Genomic DNA, 19,913 nt, shown 5'->3' on the forward strand with positions numbered 1-19,913 from the left:
TACTGAGTCAACTAACAAATTTTGCGAATTGCTCTTTTTTGTGTATTTACAATATTGTTATTTGTGTTAATACACAAAAAAGTGCAATTTGCAAAGGAGATCATCCATTTCGTACCCAAAACTGAAAGTGCCGGCCAGAGTAAAAAAATAATATATTCTTGTAGAGAATAATGCCCTGAACATTTTTTACTATTACAAGAATCGTCTACAATTAACCCCCCGGCTGCTATTTGACTTTGAAAATACCAAAAAATTCCACAATGTTTGGAACATTGCATTACGGCCCTAAACTGGAGAAGGCAGCCGCTGCCTTCAAAGGACTCCTACCTAACCTGGGAAGTCATCAAATGACTCCCCTCTCGCTGTGGGGAAGTCAGACTCCTACTGACTAAAACCCATCATGGGGTAGCCAGAGCCGCGGTAATTCTTTCGACTCATTCGATTCTTTAGACTGCCTCGTTGGTCTAGTGGTTGCAAGCGCGGCTGCTGTGCTCGAGGTCTCGGGTTCGATTCCTGGGTCGGGCGGAAATCACTTTGTGGGTTTTCTTAAACTTTTACAAAGCAGCCCCAGCCAGTCTGGAAGTTGGTGATTGATTCACCCGTGCATCGGAGAGCACGTAAATGTCGATCCTGCGCCTGATCTCTCTCCGGTCGTGTAGGATTACCGTCCCATCGGGTTATGAGAGGGAAGGAATAGGGAGTGCACCTGTGTCTGCGCAAATGCTCGTGCACTATAATATGTCCTGCGCAGCTGGCTGAACTCCTTAAAATGAGAACAGCGCCGTGGCCGAATTTGGCCGTGGACGCCATTATTTATTATTATAATTCTTTCGAGCAATCCCGCAGCCCCGATAGGCCTTGTCCCCGCAAAAATATCGTACGATTCTTGTCGAGGATACCCTGAAGATTTTTTACTATTATAAGGAACGTCTTCGGTTAACCCCCAGGCTGCTGTTAGAGTTTAAAGGTAGAACCGTGAATAAAAAATCTATACTTGAATGTTACGGCAAATAACGTCCTCAGTTTTTTTTTTAACAAATCAAACGTCTACGAGGAGGAGGTATATCGTAGACGTTCGATTAGTTAAAAAAATACTGTGGACGTTATTTCCCGTAACATTCAAGTATAGATTTTTTATTCACGGTTTTCACACTTTAAACTCAAATAGCACTCTGGGGGTTAACCGAAGATGTTTCTTATATTAGTAAAATATCTTCAGGACATCCTCGACAAGAATCGTACGATATTTTTAGCGGGGACAAAGCCTATTGAGGCTGCGGGATTGTTCGCAAGAATTACCGCGACCCTGGTTTCTCCATGATGGGTTTTAATCAGTAAGTGTCTGACTTCCCCACAGCCCAAGTCATTTGATTCCTAGGTTGGGCAGGAGTCCTTTGAAGGCAGCGGCTGCCTTCTCCAGTTTGGGGCCGTTATGTAATGCTCCAAACATTGTGAGATTTTTTGGTATTTTCAAAGTCAAATAGCAGCCGGGGGGTTAATTGTAGACGATTCTTGTAATAGTAAAAAATCTTCAGGGCATTATTCTCTACAAGAATCTACTATTTTTTTCTTTTGGCCGGCACTTTCATTTTTGGGTACAAATTGTTCGAGACTTGAATGATCTCCTTTGTTAGTTGACTCAGTACACTTAGGAGCCGTCAAAATGTATATGAATAGTTGAGATGGCCTAGTGGGTAAAGAGCCAACCTCTCGAGTATGAAGGTGTGGGTTCGATTCCAGTTCAGGCAAGTACCAATGCAACTTTTCTAAGTTTGTATAATGTACTTTCTAAGTATATCTTGGACACCAATAGCTGATAAAAAGGTGAAGGGAAACATTTGCATGTAACTGTTGTATGTTTTCGGCGTTACATTTCCTTCCTAGAAATAAGATTTTTATTTTATTTTCAAATTATATATCCGAGCTTTTCACGCAACAACCATGTTTACTATATGTATGCAGAATATGGAGATACCATATAAATGTATGTCATTGTGGTCAATCAGCTGATAACAGTGATAATAAATTATTTTATACCATTCAGCATATTCAAATATTTACACAATTAAATATCATCCTCAGCATCATTCAAGTAAGCTCATTACTTTTGGCATGAAAGCCAGACAGACAAGAAGTAAGGGTTTCACTAATTTATATGTTCTAACTTTGCACTTACTTTTACACCTGTGACCATGTGTTAAGAAGGATCTATTTGTATTTTATTTAATTCACTATTCTGAGAAATGCTTTAATCTTATTTAATTTCCAAGAATTACACCATTTGGGCCTTTTAAAAAAACTAACTACTTTTCACAACTACCTTAACATTGGTTCAGATGGGTACCAATTCTTAGTGTTAGCATGTTTTGATGTTTTCTGTTTAAACGACTCTACGCTGAATCCCAATTACAAGACAGCCATCAAAACCATGTTAATTGATCTTTCTCAATGAAAAAAAATGAAATATTTACAACAGCAACTTACCAATAAGACCATATGATAGAAACTTGTGTATTGCAGAAAGAGCTAAACTAGTGACAGGACCAGTGGTCTCCTTGCTTCTTATGACTTCCAGGAAGGGGCTCAGGTACGTAGCTGGGTCCAGGAGCCTCAAATCATCCACTTGGTTCAAGATTGTCTTAAGATCTTGGAAGGTTCTCATCAACACATCATACTCTTCGTTGGGGAAGGAGTGTGAGCCCCAACGGGTACTCCGTCGCATGGCAGTGACGAGCATTGCCATCTCGCCCTGCACCACGAAGATTCCATTCCCGGGCAGTGACATTTTGCTATTTTTTAATACTTAAAAAATGATCACCATCAACAACTTCTTTCACTTTATGTTATTTGAGCAATTACTAACGAACCACATATTTCCATCACATGGCACGTAAAGTCACACTACAAAATTCCAGATTTTATTATAATATTCGTTAATTCCGACGTAAATTTAACAAAAATCAATGAAAATTCACAATTTGATTAGCAGATTCCATCACGATCATGTTGACGTTTCAGAATTTTAGTTTTTCTACTCGACACTAGATGGCGTACAAGACTGAGACACTAGAGGTGAGATTTTATTCTTTCAAACTTACTAATCTATCTGCTTGAAACTATAGATCTCTAATAAATTAGTCGATTACGAGATGTTTTTTTGCAACAATCATTAGACATTTCGTGGAAAGGGGTTTCGTTTTACTTTTTTTTAATTTTTTTGTTATATTGGTAACATTGTTTAAGAAAGATGGTTGACGGTGGTACACTTTTCTGACAAAAATTGGAAAACTCAATCTTTTTGTTATTCTAGACCTTCTGAACAAAGTTTTTTGCCGTCGTATGTAACTGTAAGTAGGTGATAATTTTATTAATAGTCCTTTGGCATGTTTGCACATTTCCTGAGGGCCATATTCGATGAATGTGCGTTGTCACGCGTGCAATGGCTATCGACACAGATTTGACATTTTATTCTTTTTGTGCTAGTGCGGTTATTCTTACCACATGTATCTTGTTACGTATTGCAGGCGGTTACACTGAGACGTGACAATGGTTAAGAAAAAGAGACAGAGCGATCCTGGTGAGAATGGCGATGAATCTACGGAATCGTGCGACGAGAACGTCAAATCCGCATGTCCTCATGTAGCCAAGGCTGTAGACCTGACGCAGCTGAAGAAGGCGCTCAAAACGGGAGGCTTCCAGACGGAATGCTCCGAGTGTAAGAAGTCGTCCAAGACCGAGGTCTCTGACCCCGATTTCGAAGAAGACCTTTCGTTATGGATGTGCTTGCGTTGCGGGTCGCAGCTCTGCGGACGGACACGGAACAAGCATGCCCTGAACCACTTCAAGACCCCGCGCTCCGACTGCCATGCCCTCACTGCCAACACGACCACTTGGGAAGTATACTGCTACAACTGCAACAATGAAGTTACCGCTTCCAGTGCTAAGAAGCTGCATGAATGTGTAGAATACCTTAAAAAGCAAGCAGTAGGCGGCGGGAATGCTAAATCACTCCCTCCAATTGAACTGCCTTATAATCAAGACTCAAAAATTGATGTTCCAACTGTAGAAACTATAATTAAAATTGACCCACTATCTAAAGGAAAAGACAAGGCTATGTTAAGTCTACCAAGAGTGAGAGGCCTCACAAATCTAGGAAATACTTGCTTTTTCAACTCAGTGATGCAGTGTCTGGTGCAGACACCGTATTTGTTGCAAGTTCTGCAGGAGATGGCTAATCCTGGTGAGAGGTTCACTTTGCCTGGTGGAAAGTTGAAGCTGAAACCGGACGGTGATGATGGGAAAGAGGTGGACCTGCCTCCGATAACGGGACAGCTGGCTGAGTGGGGGACATTGACCCGCACTCTGTCGGAAACATTAAGTGAATTACAAGCAGGTATGTACTGCAAACTGTTATTAAACCTTGACATGATAATTTGAATGCAACAATTCCTATTGAAATTGCCTTACATCATCATACCTATTGGAATTATGCAGTTTTTTTTAAAGAAACTAGGCATAATAGATCATTTATGAATGCTAAAAGAACTAGTATTCACACTGATATTTCTATAACAGATTAAGCTATTTAAATTAGTTTTTTATTACCATATTGAGCACAATAACAATGTATTAACAAAACAAAATAATAACTTACTATTAATATTAATTTAATCTTATAAAAAATATATTTAGACAAATTGTTTACCACATTATTTAAAAACAAGATAATAACTTACTATTAATTTAATCTTATAAAAAATATATTTACACAAATTGTTTACCACATCAAGTATTTACATAACTGGTTAACATACATACATTTACAGTTAACTTCCAAATACATATATAATGCTGTTGTTGTTTTTTATGTAATAAATATTCAAGGTTATTCACACAAGATACTGCAGTAATTTGGACTGCAATCTTTGGCAAAACTTCATAATTGCTCTGTTTAGTGCACCTTTGTGTAATCCATATAACTTAATGGTCTGTTTCATAATTAAGTTAATTACCAATTAAGCAATTTATAACAAATAGAGGTTTATTTCCTTTGTCCTTATAAAACCTTTATGTGTCATACTTAGTTATAAATAAAAGCTTTGTTTGACTTTATTGCGCAACTTATAATAATTTATATTCTCTGCACTAGATAAAAGACATAACTTATGATTTTTAGGACAGTGATGGACAAAAATAACTGTTTTTATTAGGTCTCTGATAATTTTTTTTCTTTAATTAGCCAACAAAAACTTGACTGAAATAAAGAATTACAAAAAACACATTTGAGTAGTTGTACACAAATTAATAAATGAAATCAACATAATCAGCTGTAGCAGTAAACACTTCACAATATATACCTTTTACATACTTTTTGTCATTGAACTAGCGATTTTCTGAATCTTATTGAAACTGGATACAAACCAACATTAAATATCACCTAAAGAACGTATAGTTTTTCAGCAGATTCTATTTTTGGAACTATTAGGGTGCAAGCAAACAAAAACTAGTTTCCTTATTATAATACATATTAGTTTAGATAGAATATTTCAATCATGACTATATGTGTACCAACTTGTATGTATGTCTATAACATGGTTACACCACATGATAGGTTACCTATATTTAGAGAGTGACCTGATTTCACGCTTCCACTGTCTAGCCTGACGGACTGGAGTTGTTTTAAAAATATTTTGGAACAACTTAAAGACATGTTTAATTTGTTTTGCTGGAAATTTAATGTGATAGGTTTATTTTTCATAGAAATGTCACGATAGACATTTCATTTTTAAATAGGACGCTTTCTATTGTAATAAATTACTTTTTATTGGCAAAAATATATTCCTAGCAGATTTTGCTAGTTATAGCATTATTATAAAAGCACTTAAACTATTCCACAGATACCACCACTCTTATAGTTTTAGAGAATAGCAATTACAATTATCTAAAAACTTATCTCTATATGATACTAGTTTCCGCCACCGGTTTCACCCGTGTCCCATAAGAGCTACTGTGCGTAGCAGGTTAAAAAGTAATTGTAGCCTTTTCCAATAAATTAGCAATGTAACACTGAAAAAAAAACAGAGAATTGCGCGTTAAAAAAACTACGCATTAATATTACTATTTGTGATTAATCGGAAAGTCATCCAATTGCATTGTCTAAATAAAATAATTAAAGCTAATTTAGTTATCCTAATCATTTCCATACAGATAAGGAATAGATAAACAAATATTAGGTAACCATATAATATGTTTGACTTTGGAGCAATAACCTTTAACTAATCACTTATACAATTAAGTAATATCTCAACTGGTTTTGTTGAAATTACGTCCGCGTTTATCTTATCTGATCTTCTCGCGTCACTTCTATTGTTATCAGAAAGTGCATTTGTAAAAATTCCTACTTCTACAAATATTATCATTACTTATTTTTCTCTCTAGAAAACTCTTTGAACTCTAACTGAGAAACCTTTATTCAAATTAGGCTGATAAATCAGCAGTTTTCGAACGTCAAAATAGACAGCCCCAAAACGCCGCCCGCCCTTCACCACTTCCAATGTGTTTTTGCTGGGAAGAAGTGGCGCAACAAATTCCTCGGCAACACGCGTCTGTTTGTTTCGTAGTTGCAAACTTAGTTCATCTTGTGTCCAATTTCTACATATAATAAATTATAACATCTGCAGTGTTTGTTTATGTTCATGTAAATTATCAAAATAAAATTACTATGTAAAAGAACAGGTGAAACCGTCGGCCAAAGCAAACGTCTCACATAAAGAATATTGCATTCGGAATCTCTTTATTTACGATTCTATCTATAGCGGTACTGATACGAATGTAAATTCGTCACGGCCATACTACATTATTATGTACATTTGATATAAATAGCGCTCGCATTGTTGTTACTTTTCCCTTTGGATAGTATGCTTTATCACATCTACTGGCCATTTCATCCGTGTTCTGAGGGAACTACTTCCCGCAAATAGACAAAAAATAGCCCCATTTCCTTTCTCAGGGTCTGTAAGTCTGGGTACCTGATTAGGTTCAGTATTATTGTTTGAAATTGTCCTTTATCGCTAGACTCGAACAATACTTGTGACGTGAACAAAACACTCTCTGTCATATTTCGACGTGATAAATAGAGGTTTTTTTTTGTATAGACCTTTGTGGTCCTTCTATTAAATAACGCAATTTCTTCAATTCATTCCTACAGTGATTTTTCCCCCGTATCATAGAACTTACTATCTTCTAAGGTCATCGGCCACAAACATGGCCTTCCACAAACCGCAAAAACCTTAATTTTATACTTTAAATTCATGTTTGTAAACTATTTGTATAGGCAACGTAACCCTGAGTTACGCGTTTTCCTTACCGATTGCATAAAAATGCTCATAATACTATGTTTGTAATTATGCCCTTACCTTGATCAATTTATTGCTTAGTATTGAAGTAAATATGTGGCAATTATTTTTAGTTTAGATTGTTAGTATTGAGATAAGTTAGAAATAACTTAGCGAGTGAACAAAATAATGTCAGGCCATCCTGTCGACATAAACTTCACCGGAATGTTTCTGGATCCCATGTGGCAAGGCGTGACTCATAGACCCATTCAGAATCGCTATATATATGTATAATGCTTAATTTTAGCAGTAACATCCCTGAACGGCGAGCTTCCATTGGTTGTTTGAATACTTTTTTGAGCTTAAATCTGAGAGTCTCAGTTTTTTTTTTTGCGACATATCTTTCTGCTAGCGACGCTATGAAGGAAGCTTGTATTATTGAAAAAACTATTCCTTTTCGATATCCATTTAACACTACTTATGCAAGTGGGATACATTTTATAACGTAGATCTTACTTTTCATACTATTACTCAGTCAGATCCGATAGTTGTCCGTAAGCGTACGAAAATCCGCCAATCCAAAAGCGCTCTATACCATTACCACATAATGACAGCATAATATCATTATTTCCAGGTGAAGGTGGAGTGTACAACCCTCGGAAGCTGCTGTCAGCGCTGGTGAACAAGCTGCCTCAGTTCGGAGGCGGCGACCAGCATGATGCTCATGAGCTGCTCCGGCATTTGCTTGAAGCTGTCAGGTATTACTCAATTTCTGATCATCATCTTCTTTCTTTTAACGCCTTATGTAGCAATTCCTATTTTTAGTTAATAATTTAATATACACCCGTGTTTCAACAAAAAAAAAAAAAAAATTTTATTATCAGCCTAGCCCTTTCCAAAAACGAGTTGTTTACAAATAAATGATTGTGATTATGAAAAGACTAATTGTTTATTTAAATTAGAACAGAGTCAAGGCTACGCTAGCAATCGCAAGTTAACAGTTAAAATGGTGCAAAACAAGTATAACAACGATAGGATGACATTTCTATGTACTCCAAGCTTCATCTAAAAACAGAACCGCAAAAATTACATTATATTCCCATTCATAAAACTACCATTTTACGACTGACATCCTTTATCACAAACAACTAGAGAACAAAACACAAACACAGAAATATATTTATATCTAGATTACACCCTAACAAGAGCCCTTCTATCCTCCAGGTCAGAGGACCTCAGACGCTATCAATCGGTCATACTCAGCAGTCTCGGCATGAGTTCCAAGGTCGACCCCGCCAAGGTCGACGGCGAGGTCAAGCAGAAGGTCAAGTTCTACGGCCAGCAAGCGTCCGACACTATGCTGAGGCCTGAACAGGTAACTAAGGTATTAATTAGGCCGGGGAGTACTTTTTTTCATTGGGAGTGGTTTTATTTTTATTTTTTAACTTTAGAATGGCTGTTAGGGGTTTGAAGTTTTGGTGGGGGCCATAAGTCGTTTTGGCAGGTTTTTGCTAGTTTCTTTGTATATAGGCTCTAGCACTGTCTTTTTTTATTGAATTTTAAACCTTATTTGAATAATGATTCAGAAGTTTTTTTTACTTGTAAGTACTTTCCATATGGTCCCATTGAAATAATTATGGTCCAGCTCTATAATGGAAAAACTGATTAATCTGGAGGTCAGTAGAGTTATTTAAATTGTCAAGTTTAGGGTGATAAAATAATTAGGTAGATAAAAAAACAGATGTCGTCATTAAACTGATAGGAAAATATTTATTTTTATTGTTATTACCAATATTTATATAAGAATTTGAAGTTAAATATCAACTATTACTAAGATATAGTAGTTCCTAGTTTCCAGTTTAGTTTCGCTCTCGATCATAATGGATTCTGATATAAATGACTTATGGTCCTACTAAAGACTAGAATTGATAACAACCATTTTAATAGTGGCGTGTATTGCAGTTTGTCATACTAAACTGTGTTTTATTGGTTTGATTCCCTTTTAGGAACTGTTTACTTCTACGCATCAACTATAAGAAATTTCCAGTTTAAATAATGGAATCAGGCGTTATTTTGCGGAAATCTGTGACAAAAAATGTAAATTCCGCGAGACCGTTAATCGAGGCTTTGTATACTCAACACATTTTTTAATAGACAGGAGGTCTTTAAAATTGAAAAACGTAACAAACAGATGTTTCGCCTTGTTTTTTGCATGCATATAGAAATTAATTTAGAACAGTTAACATAGATGTGTTCTTGGTTGAGAAGTTACTAACCCAGTTACTAGGTGACAGGACAGGCTATTTCGTAGATTCCTGATTCCTGACTGATTTTATGCATGCCTGTTTTCAAGTGTTTTTCCCACGCCCATTTGTAAAAAAATTCTTTCTGATGTAAGGTAAAAATAAAAGCTTCCTTTCTTTTTCGCATTCTTATAAGCAAACGCAGTTAGGTATTACTAGAAAATAAACACATTACCCTCTTTTGCTCGGTCGAGCAATAAAAGCCCACAACCCCACTTCAGCTCCAGATCTAACCTCTATCACAATCTTTCCAGGTGTTCCGCGGCTTCCTAGTCTCGACCCTGGAGTGCCAGGAGTGCCTCCACCAGTCTGACCGCGCGGAGTACTTCCTGGACCTCTCGCTCCCGGTGGCAGCCAGCAGGCCGCAACCCCCGGCAGTCGTGAGGAGGAAAACACCTAATGGTATGTGTTGATTTCGTTTGTGCGTGTGTCTGTGTGTGTTTGTTGTTGTGTGTGGTTGTTTGATGTTGTTTTGTTTTTGATGATATACAGCTGTGTTGTCAAAATTGTTTGACTGTAGACCATGAATAAGACATGAGGAGTCAACTCCTCTAATTTAAAGAAACATACACAAATTAATTCTGAAAAGATGTTTAGTCTAACCGTCAAACCATGTGCAATCGGCCCTATATAATTTATAAAAAATAACCTCCAATAAATTTCAATGAATTTTAGATTTCAAAGAAAATTCCTCTGTACAACTTTGGTACTTAAAAACTTAACGATAACCAGCTGTGCATTATCAAAATACTTTTACTATCAAACTTAAATGTTGTAACTATCATCTATTTTTTATAACTCATTTTAAGCAAATATTAGGGACTTCATTATACCAAATAATTATTTTACCCCAAACTTTTCATAAACCCCCTTTTATTTTGAAATCCAGGCTGCAATTGATGTTTTCAAAGTGCTTCCTTATTCAAAATCTTTGTTTCTCGCATGCTTCTTGCTTTAACTACACTTGTCATCGCAGTTTTGCACCTAAACCACTATCATTATCACTTATATAAAAGTATATAACAATAATAATTCATTCATGTAACTTATATTCAAGAGAAAAAAAAAAACTTAGTTTTTAGTCGGTTAAAAAAGGCTTCAAAAGCTGAGGCAATCATAAAACTAAAAAACATAGTTTCCTAATATGTAGTTTGAACGGTTCGGAAATAAATTATTATAGATATTTTCTTACTTATTATTCATAAATGACTACACCATCCGAAAATCTGTCATTCTTTCAATATTTATACAACTCTAATATATTTTAATTCAGAAACTATATAAAACCATAAGAACTGGTGCAAAACTACAATGACATAAGTATAACGCTCGATGTGTAGTAACTAAGGCATGTAATGACAAGAGAACATATTTTCAGAAGAGAATGTTTACAATGCGCAAGAGGAGAAACCTTCAAAACACCAATTGAAGAAGGAGCGGATAGCTGCCCGCAAGGCCGCCAGAAAGAACAAAGGTGCTACAATACCAACATTTCAAACGTATCACCATACGCTGGCTGGCCCATTTTATATTACACTTCATGTAAAAACGCGGGACAACCTTGCTTCTATATAATCCTGCTTTGTATTGAAAAAATGATTCTCTATCGCGGCAATACATGGAATCAGCTTACTAATCGTCGCACTAATTCGTACACTGCGTGCAAAATCATTGTTTGTCACGCCAGCAATAATATGGTCACTACCATTAACTACTGCAATTCCCGTCTTTTGTAAACTCAAAAGCTTATTTAGTGTCCGTCTTTCCAGGTAACTCGACGTCCAAAGACGAGCCGTCGACTGACGCCAACGGTACGACCAAGACTGATGGTAAGTCTTCTTCGGAGCAATCTGACGCGGATGTAGAGGATAACCTTGAGGATATGCCTCGGCAGCCTGACACCCATACTGTCTCCGTGGGCACCCAAGCCATTGCCCACACGGCGGCAAACTTCGCAGCCTACCACATGGAGTCAGGGTACAACTCCGAGAAGGTCATCAGCTCCGACTCCATCCGCACCAGTCCCGTCGACATGGACAAGGAGAAAACAGACAACACTCCCGAACATGCGGACAAAGACAAGGTCGAATTCGCCGACCATTCCACGTCGACCACAGCGATACCGCTCGAATATAAACCCCTTATTTCTTTAGAGAACCTCTCTAACCCGGACTCGGGAGTCGCGAGTCCGGAGGCCACGAAACATAACTCTACAGAAACTGTGGATAATGTGGACTCCCCGACTAATGGCAAGGAGCTCGGCAGCCATAGCTCGCTCTCCAGCGAAATTAACCTCGACCTGTCCAGTCCGCAGCATAACAAACTGTCCCCCGTCAAAACGGAGTTCGAGAGGCCGGTGTCGAGGATATCCTTCGTGCCCGAGTACTCCAACGAGGTGGTGTCTCGAGGGATCAGCGTGCAAGGGTGTCGGAGTGTGCTCGAGCACAGCGGGGAGAGCAGCTACGAGTCCTTACCCGAGAGCAAGACTCTCAACGACTTGAACAATCATTTGGACAAACTCAAACTGTACATGGATGACTCTAAGACCAAGACCAAGCCCGCGTTACCTTCTCCGGTAGCCGTCGAGGCGCCTGCCGACCCGCCGCCGCCCGCGCCCAAGCCTAAAGTCAACAACATCGATGCCGAGAAGAGTCAGAGAGACTTCATGCCCTACTCGCGACAGAGTCCGCTGTCACCGCGATACGTATGCGACGAAGATGAGTGCAGCATCCAGTCCTGTCTCAGTCAATTCACTGCTCTTGAGTTGCTGACAGGCAACAACAAAGTTGGCTGCGAGACGTGCACAGAAAGAATCAACGGTAAAGACGGAAAGACAGTGTATACAAACGCGACTAAACGGTTCCTAGTATCGAGTCCGCCGGCCATACTGATTCTGCACTTGAAGCGGTTCCAGATCGGGCCGCGCTGCATGTTCCGCAAGATGTCCAAGCACGTGGACTTCCCCACGGTGCTGGACCTGGCGCCGTTCTGTGCGATGGACAAGGTGCGCAAGCTGCCGAATGTAGCGCGGGGGCAGTCGTCGCTGCTGTACTCGCTGTACGGCGTGGTGGAGCACTCGGGCGGCATGCACGGCGGGCACTACGTGGCGTACGTGAAGGTGCGGGGCCGGGTGGCGCCGGGCGACGCGCGCTGGTGGTTCCTGCCGCGCGGCGGGCACACGGCGCCGGCGGCGGGCGACGCGGACTCGGAGTCGGAGCTGTCGGGCTACGAGTCGGGCGAGGCGCCGGCGCCGCGGGCGCGGCCGCCGCCCGGCAAGTGGTACTACGTGTCGGACAGCATGGTGTCGGAGGTGTCGGAGGACAAGGTGCTGCGGGCGCAGGCCTACCTGCTGTTCTACGAGCGCATCCTGTAGGCGAGCGTCCGCGCGACGTCCCGGCCTAAGCGAGGATTGGCATTTAAGTGGAAGACTGGTAGCATCTACGTAGGCGAGTCGCAACATGTTACGTCACTGTACGCGCTGTATATAGCTTCGGAGGTTATTATTTACTGGCTTTTTGTTTCATCGTACTATTTGCGCGGCGACGCGCTATGTGATTAGTTTATTTCTATTAATGAATTGTTTATGTATAATATTAGGTCGTGTGGCGCCGGTTGGGGGGTATGCCCGGGTTCTACGAGCACATTTTAGTTTGTTACACTCATAATCTTGTTACCATAGGTGCTAAACGCCCGGCGAATATTAGCTCGAACGAGTAATATCATACGTCACGACCAGCGCCACACAGACTCATCCTAAGCTTGTTATACTGTTAGTTTTATATAACGAACTTGATGAATATAATTAGTCACATAATATTATTACACAGCTAATCTGTGCTCTATATAAATTATGTTTGAACTGCAACTGTTCTGCGATACCATTGTCTAGTATCGCCATGCATTATGAAGAAAACAATTTCCTAGGAGTAATTCTCCATAATCTAGCACATGAATATAGTATCATATGACCGCTGTCGAAGAATAACGTCGTAACAGCAGAACTAAAGGAATTGAGAACAAGAAGCGGGCGCACTTACGACGTTATTCGCCGAAGTGGCGCGTAGTGTTTCTATAAGTCAATGTAATTGATAATAACGTGACGTTGAAACGAATATTTAAATTCATCTCATTAAGATTAAATGTTTCACCCTACGTACGTAATTGGTCGATTGATTTTCGTGTTATATTTATTCTTATATTTATGTTTGTATTCTGTAATCGTGTTTTCGCTGGGTTTTTGTTTGTCGGAGTCGCTGGAACTGGACGGCGGCCGATAAGGACGTCGGCCTGTGTTAAATCGGTCAAGTCTTCCATTAAGGTGTCAACAGGAATGTACCCTTACATTACAACCAATAAATGATTTTCACTCGATCGCCGCTTTTAACGAACTAGATAAGTTATTTATTATAGTCTGTGTTGTCGGTTACGTCAATTTTTGGACTGTCAGACCCTAGTTTTAATTCAAGTCATTTCTTTTCTTAACTCATCAACATAAATATGGATAATCTCATAAGATGTATATTTTAAACTTATCCTCATATACTTGATGTTATCCAAGCAATCATTTTATTCGGAAATGTACTGTAGTATGGCTCTGTTGTTGACTGTATAAATAAGTAATTGACATGAACTTATTGACAATTTACTTGGATAGAGTTAATTACTGTTTCAATCGACATCCTAATCGGTACATTTGTATATATGGGACAAGAACATAGATCTCTGTGTGATCTCGCGCTGTTGGAATCTAACCTCTATTTATTACATTAACTTGTGCCATTTTATAAACAAATGGTTAAGTTGTACCCAACATCGACGCGCTTCTAATATTGTTTGGAAAACCGTTAATATTACTGCTATTACACTTTTATCGAAGTGGTAACTAAAACTTCAATAAATGAGTTGAATCATTTAATTAAATTTGGGAATAAAACTTAATGTTATTTTATTCATATCATCCTGTCATTTATATGTTGTAGGTTGTACATACACTTTTTTATAAAATGTTAGGCTACCTTCGCGGTATCGACCAAGTCGCTCGACTCGTCGTTGCCACAGACAATATTTTTATTTTAATCGCATATTAAGTTTTAAAACAAGCATTATGTAACATTGAGTGCTCAATTTAGTTGTTGCTTTTACCGTGTGCAACTAATTATGTTTTAAGGACTTGTTACACTTTTCATTTGCATTTGAGACAAAAATACTTGCTCTAAATCACTTGTCTGTCGATATGAAGCCTGAATTCGGTAGTATGGAATATTCCTGTCTAATTCAACCATCCACTGACGATTTTCAACGAATAATAATCCCCATACATTCACGTAAAAAAATGTGGAGCCACTTACGCATACTTACACGCGTAATAATATGAGACTCACACTGACCCTAGTAAAATTAATAAAAAACAAAATATATCATCTAAAAGCTAGAAAAATAATATCCTTTTGGTAATTACTTGAAGTATTTTGGTCTCAAATGTTATCGTTGTAAGTAGTACTCAAGTTGTTATACACGATTTTTATGATTGCATTTGACAACATTATGTTAGTCTTTTACCGTTAGATAGCTTGTGTTAATTATTTGATATTTTTTTTGTATAATATTGAATTCACATAATTGAGTTACGAAAAGTGTATTAAAATATAGTTGTAAAATGTCATGCTTTGTTTTTTTTATTGCTTCTTTTCTCCTAATTTTATCCTAGAACACAAAAACTGAAAACTACTTCGCATAGCCGGAGGACAAGAACAGTAGAAAAGTGTCATAATAAGGACACATGGTCCAGCAGTTCCTGAGATTAGCACGTTTAAATCAGCAAAATTAAACAATACAGGTATAACAAATTAATAAATTCATTTATTCCTTTGCACTTAGTACTTAATAAACAATATCTATAAAATAACCCTTCTTTACAGTTGGGTAATAACGATCAGCTATTCACTCTCCTGTTCAGTTGATCAATGTGCGTCGCATCAAATGGTATGAGGTCTGTTATTCTAGGCACCTCTTGTATGGTCAGCTCTATTATACAGTATAGCACTTGCAGACTTTCTTTCGCTTTCAGCAGGGCCTGAAAAATTAAAATTATATCAGATATTATATCCATACATGAGTGACTGTCCAAAAGTAAAATTGGATTAGGTACTGTTACCGCCTTTTTTTTATCGTCCCACTGCTGGGCGCAGGCCTCCTCTCACACGGAGAAGGATAAAAAAATTTGATTAATCCAAACTAATAGTGTCCATTTTGACCACTACATTAGAAGTGTAGATGTGAGTATATTTATAACGATTTAACAATGATACGGTTGAACCGATGAAGATGAAATTCGGTTTGCATATTGATGATAAGCTGGAAACTATGTGACGGTGCAGGGAAATAGTGATCTTTTGACACGGTTAAACCGTAGGGAACAGGTAATGGAAATAAAACGTACCGAAATAGCCTTTTCCTTCAACTCCGGCTTCGTCGCCATCTGCTTTTTGATCGCATTCATCTCCGTCGGCGTGTACCCGACCAGTTTCGAAAGCACATCACTCGTAAACTCAACATCTAAACTATCTGTGCCATCCACTATGGTACACTTTAAGCTCCAACCTTCCTTACTTACAGACAATTTTGATAGTAAACTCATCACCTGCCCTTTGATTTTGAAAACTTTCCCGAGCTTATCACTGTCACTTAATTCTTTAATCTGTTTTAAATACACAAACGGTTCAGTAGATACTTTATTACTGCCTGTATTTTGTGGAACATTGCCTCCAATTTCAGCTTCTATTTCTCTCAAATAATCTTCATCTTCATTGAAAAATATGTCATTGTCGTCCGGGTAATCGTCTGATTGGTTAACAGTTTCAGTTTTTAATCTCTTTTCTGGGTGTGTGGTTTCAGTAACTAGTGGTCTTTTGCCGGGGTTGTCTATTAACTGTTCTTCTAAAGCCGCTAGTTGGTCGATGTCTATGTCATCATCTGCAAAGTTTGGTTGTTGGTCCAAATTGGTTGGATGTTGGTCAATATTGCTTGGATGTTGGTTGATATTCCTTGAATGTTGGTGATTACTTTGATCAAATGTTGGTGCTGGTTGGACGAATGCTGGAGGCATTGTTGTGTGTGGTGTTGGTATGTTTGTGTTTCTTGGGATGCTGATTGTTGTGTTGGGGTCTGGTTCTGAAATTATAATAAAGGCATATATATTTATATTTCTAATCTAGGTAATAAAACCACAGTGGTTCGAATAATAAGGGGCATCAGGATTACAAGGAGGATTAATGATTAAGCCAGATATGTTATTCTCATATTTTGCTACCTTAATGCCAAGTTTCATCCATACAGTTGTTATTATTTCTATAACATAAGTAGGTTAGTATTCAATTCCAACAGGCATACAGCTCCAAACCCTTACCTTGAGTCATAGGTAATCCTAACTTAGTTGACAACTGTCCAGCTAGTGAGTTGGAGACACCAATCTCCTGGACCTCTCCCCCTAATAGTTCTATTGCACTCTCTGTTAGTAGTAGCTGTCCTCGGCGACAGTCCACTGGACCTGCAAAGTAGAAAGACAATAGGAATTACCGAACCTGTTACTACAGGTTCATTTTATGCTGTCAATTGCCAACTATGTTGGAAGTTAAGTAAGAGTCTGACACTGCCTCACCGCTGCTAACCAAAAGCGGGAGAGGTCATTTGATGACTTTTGAGTCTAACCAGAGGCGGCTAAGTACCAGTGTTTTACATGGAGCGACTGCCTATCTGACCTCCATCCTTATCCAGTTAGCTAGGCAACCCAATACCTTGGTAAGGCTGGTAAGCAGACTCTAGCATATTATTCTGTTGTTTCCAATTAATGGCATAGGCAGCTAACTTACTAAATAATACCTTTGATAAGTATTTTGCATCCTGGGGTAATATCAGCACTTAAATTCCTCATGGGTTTGTACTCCAATCCACAAATCTCTTGCACACCATCAGTTAAGTACAACTTGAGCATTCTGGAAATTAATTAATTGTATATTAGTTTGGTCCATTTTGGATGAGAGTGGCAAGAAGTAGGCAGAAATGGAAAGATTTGGAGGAGGCCTATGTCCGAAGACGGACAACCTAGGGGCTGTGATGGATAGATGGATATTATATGGGTTTATCATTTACCTGTGACTAGAGATCTTATCTTCATAGTTGGTGGTAGCTTCCACATTCTCCATGTTGACTCTCTGCAGCTTCAAATACTGTTGGTATGCTGGGGTACCTGTCAAAAGTTTTTTTTGCAAATTATTTTAAAATTACATACTAGTGAACTGAAAACCATAAGGAGAAGTTTAGCTTAGGAGTTTGACCCACCATCTTTCCTTCTCAGCGAAAGCATATAGGAATTGTCTTTGGTAAAAGTTACCTCCAAAAAGTACTGATTTACTTTGAATAAATTTTTATTACATGTTTTGTATAATATTTGAAGAATACAGGATCTATATTTACCAATATCTATAACAGCATTGATTTGCAGCACAAAATTCCCATTGAGAACGGTCTTCATCTCTCCCTTTAGGTTAGCAGGCAGGGAACCGGGACAGATATCCTTCAAGTCATTCAGCAACCATTGTTCTTTAGCCAAGTTTTTTATATCAGCTTCAGTGTAGTTGTTTTCAGTATCTTCTGATAAATATTCTACACAACTGAAAAATATACAAACATCTAAGATCAAGTTTGACTGATTTGTTGTTGAGCTCCTTCCAGCGGTTTCACCTGCTTCCTGAAGGAACTACTTCCCAAAGGAGCCTGTATGTTATTCTGATGTAAAAGGTATGTTTCTATAAAATAAAAACCTATCCTATTCTCATTTAAGTTTCTTCCTAATCAGTCATTTCTCATAACCTTTCGCGGGTGATGGAGACGCCAAAGGGTATTTTATAACCGGGTATCTGAATTAATAGATCATGAGTTCTCTTCTCTATCTTGGGGGCGGACTTCAAATACGTAATCAGATAAGAGTAAATAAGGATTTAGTCTTTTACAGAATATACTACACATTATTTGCTTACCCGGCTAGCCAATCGTCAACAACATACATATAATGCGAGGCTAGATATTGCCGTACTGAATTCACAAGTGATGTTGACATGCTTGCACTCGGACTGGTCTGTTTTACTCGACATACCAATTCTGCAGGGCGTTTGCTCTTGATAAGTGTATTTTTAAAAGGGCCTAGAAATAAATCTTAGTTACGTGTTAACATGCAAAGGGTATTGCTTTAAGATACGGGGTAAATTAAAAATTTTACGAAGATTTTAGTGTTTCCCACTATTTATAAACAAAACTGTCAAAAACAAGTGTAGAAATGTCAAAAATTTTGACATTGCGCTGACAATATGAACGCTGAGTGACCAAGTGAAAAATTGAAATAAATTAAGTATAACCTCCTCCTTTTTGGGAAGTCGGTTAAAAACAGCTGGAGATGAAGGAGGTTTTTAATAATTATTGTACAGGTTAGAGCTTCTTTAGTTCCTCATTGTTTTTTGGTAAAATATAGTGAAGAATACAACAAGTTTCAATACGTGATTTTCATTTTCCAGACTTAATGAAAACCAAACTTTCATCAATATAATCTGTGTGGCACACACGAGTGTTGCCCTTTCATACCAACTTACACCAAAATCGTAATCTTAGAAAAAAAAACACATGTAAATTAATTTCTTAAAAAAAAATGTTTTTGTTCTGTTTATCGTATTGCAAAGATAAGCTAAGTGAAGATATAAAATAAGGTAATATTTTATATCCCCGTGTCTAGATAGCATAGCAGAATCAAAAAATCTTAAAATACTTTACTGTCAGGAGCTCGCATATTTATGGTCGCTGCACACAGCGGGCGGGGCGCGACGGGACGGGACGGCGACGCGACGCTGAGCAGTTGTAATGTACTAGATATTACGGAGGCCGCCACACAGACCCGTCCCGCTCGGCGCGACGCGACGCGACGATCTAGTACATTGTGTCACGTCGCCGTCCCGTCCCGCCGCGCCGCGCCCGCTGTGTGCAAAGACCATTAGGTATATTAAACTATTTCCAATTGAGTGAAAGCTGATGGCATTGCAGTGGATGGCTATCGAATTACTATTTATGAATAGCCTAATTACACTTATGTTACACATTGAACGTGTGTTAGATATTAAATTGATGTTGGTTTTATTTTTAGCCCTGGGTATAAAACATCATTGCCACGTTTCATAAAATCTAAATAGAACGTTCTTCTGTTTGGCTTGGGGAAACTCAATAAAAAAATCAA

At 38.4% G+C, this 19,913-nt stretch overlaps 3 protein-coding genes across 7 annotated transcripts in view; 1 reads left to right on the forward strand and 2 right to left on the reverse strand.

Moving 5' to 3' along the window:
- The window catches only part of Garz (gartenzwerg), a 40,238-nt gene extending 37,187 nt beyond the window's left edge, over positions 1–3,051 (reverse strand). Inside the window, exon 1 of the mRNA XM_064039150.1 lies at positions 2,485–3,051. Within this exon, the coding sequence (XP_063895220.1) occupies positions 2,485–2,785 (301 nt within the window). The 5' untranslated portion in view covers positions 2,786–3,051. The remainder of the gene's footprint in view (positions 1–2,484) is intronic.
- A 142-nt stretch (positions 3,052–3,193) lies between these two features.
- Positions 3,194–14,119, forward strand: LOC110382071 (ubiquitin carboxyl-terminal hydrolase 16/45). Of its 5 annotated transcripts, none has more exons than XM_021342549.3 (7): positions 3,194–3,347; positions 3,525–4,393; positions 7,969–8,092; positions 8,559–8,718; positions 9,892–10,039; positions 11,016–11,111; positions 11,407–14,119. In XM_021342549.3, the coding sequence occupies exons 2-7, from the start codon at positions 3,547–3,549 to the stop codon at positions 13,008–13,010; spliced, it is 2,979 nt and encodes a 992-aa protein (XP_021198224.3). In that variant the 5' UTR covers positions 3,194–3,347; positions 3,525–3,546; the 3' UTR covers positions 13,011–14,119. The 5 variants fall into 5 exon arrangements, with proteins under 5 accessions (XP_021198224.3, XP_063895216.1, XP_021198226.3 ...); XM_064039146.1 differs by having other exon boundaries at positions 11,019–11,111; XM_021342551.3 differs by having other exon boundaries at positions 8,559–8,709.
- Positions 14,120–15,476: 1,357 nt separating this feature from the next.
- LOC110382076 (recQ-mediated genome instability protein 1-like) lies at positions 15,477–18,950 on the reverse strand. The gene is made up of 7 exons (XM_064039148.1): positions 18,673–18,950; positions 18,110–18,306; positions 17,786–17,882; positions 17,516–17,628; positions 17,043–17,183; positions 16,077–16,807; positions 15,477–15,710 (listed from the first exon to the last, which is right to left on the reverse strand). The coding sequence occupies exons 1-7, from the start codon at positions 18,750–18,752 to the stop codon at positions 15,570–15,572; spliced, it is 1,500 nt and encodes a 499-aa protein (XP_063895218.1). The 5' UTR covers positions 18,753–18,950; the 3' UTR covers positions 15,477–15,569.
- Positions 18,951–19,913: the final 963 nt, after the last annotated feature.

The sequence above is a fragment of the Helicoverpa armigera genome, chromosome 18, assembly GCF_030705265.1.
Source record: "Helicoverpa armigera isolate CAAS_96S chromosome 18, ASM3070526v1, whole genome shotgun sequence".
Lineage (NCBI taxonomy): Eukaryota > Metazoa > Arthropoda > Insecta > Lepidoptera > Noctuidae > Helicoverpa > Helicoverpa armigera.